The sequence below is a fragment of the Scylla paramamosain genome, chromosome 25 (genome assembly GCF_035594125.1).
Source record: "Scylla paramamosain isolate STU-SP2022 chromosome 25, ASM3559412v1, whole genome shotgun sequence".
In the NCBI taxonomy this organism is placed as follows: domain Eukaryota; kingdom Metazoa; phylum Arthropoda; class Malacostraca; order Decapoda; family Portunidae; genus Scylla; species Scylla paramamosain.
The window spans coordinates 3,970,001-3,977,500 of NC_087175.1; the positions used below are offsets into that span (position 1 = coordinate 3,970,001).

General features: G+C 36.9%; 2 protein-coding genes across 3 annotated transcripts in view; both read left to right on the forward strand.

Moving 5' to 3' along the window:
* The window catches only part of LOC135113110 (cilia- and flagella-associated protein 36-like), a 5,799-nt gene extending 1,403 nt beyond the window's left edge, over positions 1-4,396 (forward strand). For both annotated transcript variants that reach the window (XM_064028158.1, XM_064028159.1), the window contains exons 3-7: positions 862-1,070; positions 1,635-1,846; positions 2,335-2,560; positions 3,099-3,254; positions 4,178-4,396. In XM_064028158.1, coding sequence (XP_063884228.1) covers positions 862-1,070; positions 1,635-1,846; positions 2,335-2,560; positions 3,099-3,254; positions 4,178-4,270 — 896 coding nt within the window. In that variant the 3' untranslated portion in view covers positions 4,271-4,396. The remainder of the gene's footprint in view (positions 1-861; positions 1,071-1,634; positions 1,847-2,334; positions 2,561-3,098; positions 3,255-4,177) is intronic.
* Positions 4,397-5,912: 1,516 nt separating this feature from the next.
* The window catches only part of LOC135113003 (vacuolar fusion protein CCZ1 homolog), an 8,487-nt gene continuing 6,899 nt past the window's right edge, over positions 5,913-7,500 (forward strand). Inside the window, exons 1-3 of the mRNA XM_064027921.1 lie at positions 5,913-6,068; positions 6,728-6,825; positions 7,174-7,267. Of these exons, the coding sequence (XP_063883991.1) occupies positions 5,982-6,068; positions 6,728-6,825; positions 7,174-7,267 (279 nt within the window). The 5' untranslated portion in view covers positions 5,913-5,981. The remainder of the gene's footprint in view (positions 6,069-6,727; positions 6,826-7,173; positions 7,268-7,500) is intronic.

Here is a 7,500-nt window from a genome sequence, read left to right on the forward strand (position 1 = left end):
CTCTCTCTCTCTCTCTCTCTCTCTCTCTCCGTGTTCATTTATCTACATTTGTTGTTCATTCTTTTTGTTGTTGTTTTTATTTATTTATTTATGTCAGTGAGTAGCAATATTTTCCTCTTTCTTCTTCTTCTTCTTCTTCTTTCTTTCTTTCTTTCTTTCCTTTCTTTCTTTCCAATATGTAAGTCTGTCAGCGAGTTATAATATTCTCTTTTTTTCATTAATCTATGTTCGTTTATATATATATATATATATATATATATATATATATATATATATATATATATATATATATATATATATATATATATATATATATATATATATATATATATATATATATATATATATATATATATGTATTTTTTTATTTATTTATTTTTTTTTTCCTTAGTTATTTTTTTTCCTTTCTTTATTCTTCACATTCTTTTTCCCATGATTGTTATTGTCCTTTGTTATAAGTCTGCCAGTAATTACTAATATCATCCTTTTTTTTCCTTTCCTTTTCATTTTTTTATAATTTTGCTGTTGTTTTTCTTTTCTTTTTCTTTCTTTTTTTTTACTGTTTTCTTGTTTCTTATTGTTCTTCCATCTTTTCAAGTCTTTTCTTCCTGTTCTATTTGTTGCTTATGTACCTCTTTCTCCCCTCCCCTCTTTCGCTTCTTCTTTCTTCTTCTTTTTCACTACATCTCATTCCTATTCTTATTATCATTATTTTCTTATTCCTGTTATTCTTCTCTTATGCAAGTGTAACGAACAACCACAACCACCAACACCACCAAAACAACAACAACAACAACAACACACACCCATCCCAACCACAACCACCACAACCACCACCACCACCACCACCATCTCCCCCAGCATTCGAACCCAGCCCGGAGGATGAAGAGGGAGAGGTGGAGGAGCCGCCTGAGGATGGGGAGAGGGGAGAGGACCACAAGGCGCTGCACCAGGAGTACAAGGCCCTAGTGGATTACCTGCTCAAGTCTTTTATGGATGACCTCCAGGTGACGTCCGACCAGCTGGAGAAGGCGTGTGGGATGGCAGCCATATCCACGCCCTTTCATAGAGTGAGTGGGAGGAAATTAGTGGATTGTGGGTGAGGATAAGTGGGTGGGAGTCATTGGTAGATTGTTTGTTTATTCCCTTCGTTATTATTATTATTATTATTATTATTATTATTATTATTATTATTATTATTATTATTAATGAATTTACTCTGTTTATTTATTTTTCCCTCTCTGTTCCTTTCCATTAGAGCTAAAGGTTGTGTATGTGTGTTTTTTTTTATTATTATTATTATTATTTATATATTTATTCTACGTTGTTTAAAATAAGTGCTTCTTTCTTTACTTTTCTATTTTACTAATGTTATTTTTGTACTATATTCTTTATATTTTACTTATCTCATATTTTTTTCTCTTGTTTTTTTATTTATTTATTTATTTCAACGTCATTTCATTTTCCTTCCCTTTTATAATTTGCTTCTGGTTACAATTCAGTTACAAAACTACCCAACATACCAAAACAGAGAGAGAGAGAGAGAGAGAGAGAGAGAGAGAGAGAGAGAGAAAACCTGTCTCATTACTTAAAATACACCACCACCACCACCACCACCACCACCGTACTTACAGAGTCTGTTCGAGCAAGTGTGGGCTGCAGATGACTACAAAACGTTCTGCACCATGATGACTCAGAAGAACATAGAGCTCCAGCTGCAGGCCTTAGAGATGCTGCAGTACAAGTATGGTATAGTGCCGGACAGCTACAAGAAGGGGGAGCAGGGGGAGGAGGTGGAGGACGACCCGGAGAAGAAGGAGAGGGAGATACTGGAGGAGGTGTACAGGTGAGTGGGGTGTGGGGGTGGGGTCATGGGGGGGTGAGGGTGGGGAAGGGTGAGAGAGAGAGAGAGAGAGAGTGGTTTGTGTATTACAGATATAATAATAATAATGATAATAATAATAATAATAATAATAAAGATAATAATGGTAGTAGAAGTAGTAGTAGTAGTAGTAGTAGTAGTAGTAGTAGTAGTAGTAGTAGTAGTAGTAGTAGTAGTAGTAGTAGTAACAACAACAACAATAATAATAATAATAATAATAATAATAATAATAATAATAATAATAATAATAATAATAACTATACCATTATTCCTCCTCCTCCTCCTCCTCTTCTTCCTCCTCCTCCTCCTCCTCCTCCTCCTCCTCCTCCTCCTCCTACTGCTACTACTACTACTACCTTCACACTACAACCACCACCACCACCACCACCACCATCCTTCCCTCTACACACACACACACACACACACACACACACACACACACACACACACAGGGTCTCGAGGGAGGAACATGCTATGATGAAACAAGCCATGGACAAGGAGAGTCGTGACCTGGAAGAGGCCATTGCGAGGTCAACTCAGGATAAGGCCAATCTAGGTCAGGTCATCAAGCTCCCCAAGCAGGAGGAGGCAAAGGTGCTGATGAAGGAGGCGAAGAAGGAGGTGAAAAAGAAGGAAGAGTTTTCGAAGGCTACTGTTTTGCCTCCTATTGCTAGTAAGGTGTGTGTGTGTGTGTGTGTGTGTGTGTATGTGTGTGTGTGTGTGTGTGTGTGTTAGTTTCTTTGCTTCTTGTGATATGTCTATTTTTTTCGCATTTTTTTTCTTTTTTATCAGTTTTTTTTTCTTTGTTTACTTCTCGGGAATTGTTTCTTTTTTTCTTTTTTTCTTTTTTCTATCAGTATTTTTTCATCAGTCTGCTTCTGTTTCTTTGTGTCTTTTCTTTAATTTTCGTCCTTTTATTTGTCTTTTTTTTTTTTGTTTCTTTGTCTTTTATCCATCTTTCTTTCTTCATTTATATTTTTGCGTCTCTATAACCATGTCTCTGTCTGTTGCATGTCTATTTATTTTTTTATGTTCTTTTTTTCTATTTTCTTCCTTTCATTCATTCATTTATTTATTTTTCATTTATTTCTGTGCTTCCCTTCTTTTATTGTACATATCTATTTGTCTACCGTCTGCTTTCTCTATTTACATTCACCACCTCTGCCCAAATGCACACCCAGCACTCTCCATAACATAACATAACGTAACTTTCCAGGGCACCATTGACCCCGAGGACCTGAGGAAGAGGCAGGAGTACCTCAAGGCCCAGCGGGACAAGCTGCTGCACATGAAACAGAGGGAACGAGAGAAGCAGCTGCAGGACTTTGAGGAGGAGAGCAAGAGGCCACAGTCCGCCACAGCTGCTAGGAAGGTAAGGAGGGTGGGGGAACAGCTGAGGTATTCGGCAGTGTTCTAAAGGCTTCTCGCGTTTTCAGAATGTTTTTATATTGTTTCTAAAATGCTCCAGGTTGTTTTCAAAGTGTTTCTATACTGTTTCCAAAATGTTTCTAAGCTGTTTCAAAGTATTTCAAAACCTTTTTCAAAATATCCCGAAACTGTTCCGAGAAAAATGTTCCAAAATTTTTTAAAATATTCCAAAACTTTCCAAAATGTTCCAAAATTTTCCAAAATGTTCCAAAAAATTTCAAAATATTCCAAAACTTTCCAAAATATTCCCAAACTTTTCAAAATATTCCAAAACATTACAAAAATATTTCAAAATTGTTTCCAAAGTATTCCAGAACTGTTTCCAACTTTGTGGTCAAGGTTTTCTGGCAAGGACAGGTCTTTACACGCTATGCTCTCTCACGGGGACTATTGTCAAAGGCCACTGAAGTTATTGGTCAACATACGTTAGTTATTTTTTTTTTCTTTTTGTGTCTTTCAATCTACCTAAAATTACCTAACCATTTATCTTTCGCATTTCCTCTATCTATTTCTAAGCTTTCTGTTTCGTTCTTTTATCTCTTCACAATATTTTCAAAGGCCACAGTGATAATCAGTCATTTTATGTTATCAATTTTCTTTAAATTTGTCTAAATTTACCCTGTTCTTTATCTTTCACCTTTTCTCTATCTATTTCTAAGCTTTCTGTTTCGTTCTTTCATCTCATCATAATATTTTCAAAGGTCAAAGAGATAATCACTTTATGTTATTTATTTTCTTTTTTTATCTGTCTAAATTTACCCTGTTCTTTATCTTTCACCTTTTCTCTATCTACATCTATATTTTGTTTAATTTCCTCACCTAATCTGACTTAATGTGACCTAGTGGTATCCTATCTCTACCTCCCAGGCCCTGCACGGCTCCCAACTGGACCCTAAGACCCTGGCGGTGCGACGTGCCCTGGCCCAGCGTCTGAAGGCAGAGGTGATCAGGGATGTGTGAACCAAAGAGAGAGAGAGAGAGGAGTAGATAGATAGATGAGAGAGAGAGAGAGAGAGAGAGAGAGAGAGAGAGAGAGAGAGAGAGAGAGAGAGAGAGAGAGAGAGAGAGAGAGAGAGAGAGAGAGAGTATGCACGAGATTATATAGAAAAGGAGAAAAAGAGAAGGGGGGAGCAGGAGACGAAGACAAGACGAAGACGACGACGAGGAAAAAGAGGAAGATAAACAGAAGAAGAAGAAGAAGGAGGAGGAGGAGGAGGAGGAGGAGGAGGAGGAGGAGGAGGAGGAGGAGGAGGACAAAGACATATACTAAGACGAGAACGAAGAAAGAGGAGGTTAAAAATGAAGGAAGAGAAGAAGGAAAAGAAGGGAAGTGGACGAGGAGGAAGAAGAGAAAAAGAGGAAGGGAAGGAGGACAAGAAAAGACTGACTGACTAACTGACAGACTGACTGATCAAAAGTACAGTAAGTGGAAGAGAGAGAGAAAGAGAGAGAGAGAAAAAAAAAATAGACGAGTAGAAAAAATAAGAAAAAAAATAAATAAAACTAACAAAAACGAATGATTATAAAGCTTCAAAAACAGGCACTGCTTTGTCAATAACGTAACACTCACACGGCAGAGTTTCATGTCAATGCGGTGTTTTCTCTCTCACACAAGTGTTCTTATATTAATGCAGTATTCTCACACTCAAGACGAAGGAACGAAGATGTATTACTGTTTGTGTGTGTGTGTGTGTGTGTGTGTGTGTGTGTGTGTGTGTGTGTGTGTGTGTGTGTGTGTGTTGCTTTAAATGTACTGTTATTATTATGCACAAATTGATAATACTAGCAATGATAATAGTAATAATAATAATAATAATAATAATAATAATAATAATAATAATAATAATAATAATAATAATAATAATAATAACTCTTTGATTAACCGTCGCCCCCTCCCTACATTCTCACTCTAGTAGTAGTAGTAGTAGTAGTAGAAGTAGTAGTAGTAGTAGTAGTAGTAGTAGAACTATACAATGGAAAGAACGAATATTATGATAAACACAAAGACGAATGTACAAAAAAAAATAATCATGAATTAATAAACAAAAGATTGAAGAAAAAATAGATAAATACTACAAAATAAATAATATAGGATGAATGCAAGAAAGATATAGCTCAATCAGATATGTAGATGTAATAATAATGATGATGATGATGATGATGATGATGATGATGATGATAATAATAATAATAATAATAATATAATAATAATAATAATAATAATAATAATAACAATAAGAACAACAACAACAACAACAACAACAACAACAACAATAACAACAACAACAACAAAAAGAAAAACAAGAAAAAAAATCATAATAAGAAAGAAAGAAAGAAAGAAGAAGAAGAAGAAGAAGAAGAAGAAAGGAGGAGGATGAGGAGGAAAGGAAGAACACATCAACAAACTGTAAGATTCTTTAAATATTACTTCTTTTTTTTTACCTTATAAATTTTCCGTCTTCCTGTCTTTGACTATGAAATTTTAAACATCATGGCAAGATAAAAATCAACCAATTAACAAAAAAAGAGAGAAAAGAAAAGAAAGAAAGAATAACACAAAACAAAACATTGAAAAGGTACACCGTTGGAAAGCCAGACAGTTCCCCCGAGAGCACCCACACATCCCAGTGTTGACAAACAGGGAGGTGCAGGCCGCAGGGAGGAGGCGGTGATGGCGGGGGACTCACAGCACACGGCGTACCCCAAGCTGCTCAACCTATTCATATTCAACTCGACATACGGCCAGAAGGAGGGACATGTGAGTGAGAGGGGGTGAGAGAGTGATAGTGATGAGTGTGGGAGAGGTTATGATGGTGGTAGCAGTAGTTATAGTTTAGTAGTTTCATCTAACCTAACGTAACCAAACTAATTTAATTTTACCTGACCTGACGAAATTCTAACGTAACCTAACCTCACTAACTTAATCTAACTAACCAAACCAAACTAACTTAATCTAACGAATATTTAACCTAACCAAACTAATCTAGCCTAGCCCGGCCTAACCTAACTGGCAAGACTAATAAAAGCACAACTTCATGTCCGAGCGTTGTCACAGGAGCGAGCGACCTTGCTTCCCCTTAAAACATAAATCTTTAAATACCACTTTTAACATTATTAATTATTTGTGGTGGGAATATATAGGGCTCAAATTAGAATGAATGAATGAGAACCTATCCTAACCTAACCCTCAGATGAAAATGCTAATGTTATATCAATGTTACCCCTTTCATTACATCATTATCATTACCATCAAAGACAGGAGTTATCTTGTAGTAGTAGTAATAGATAAATAACAAGATATCATATTATCTACTACTACTACTACTACTACTACTATTACTACTACCACCACTACCATTATCTATTACTACTACTACTATCACCACCACCACTGCTAATACCGCCACACCATTACAGGAACACGAGAAGATCCTGTTTTACTACCCTAACTCGGCCGACCTAGACACACAGGTGCGGCACGTGGGGCTGGCTGAGGCCATCACAAGGTTCTCCAGGTGAGTGCGGCAGTGATGGCAGTGGCACAGTCAGGGACATGAACCACACTCACCACCATTGTGTTTATGATTTTCCTTTAATATTAAATTCTCAAGTTTGTCAAGAATTTTTCAGTGGTACAATACACAGCACAGCAGTACCACCACAGGGAGAGGGAGAGGTGCTTTACATTACAATTTACACAACACAGCAGCACCACCACCACCACTACCACAGATAACACATTACAGTTTACGCGACACAATAGTACCACCACCACCAGCACCACAAGTAACAGTGAGAGGGAGTGGTACAATTTATACCACCACCACAACCACCATAGTTAACAGTCTGCCTGCCCCCCACAGCACATTCAGGAAGGATGGGGACTGTGAGGCCGTGCACACACAGAAAACACGCCAGCTCTTCATGCAGCCTGAGCCCAACATCTGGATGGTCATGGTGAGTGGCTGGGGGAGGTGAGGTGTGAAATATTTGCCTTCCTTCATCAAAAACTGTCAAAAACTGTATTGGCACAAATTTTCAAGGCTTTTAAGTATCTTGAACTTGAACTACTTTTTTTTTTACATAAGCATTTTTAGAAAGAGAGAGAAAAAAAGTGGGGAGAATTTGAAAAGGGTACCATAAAGAGAAAATATCTGTAACATCCCTATGAAAAACCACCTAATCTAACC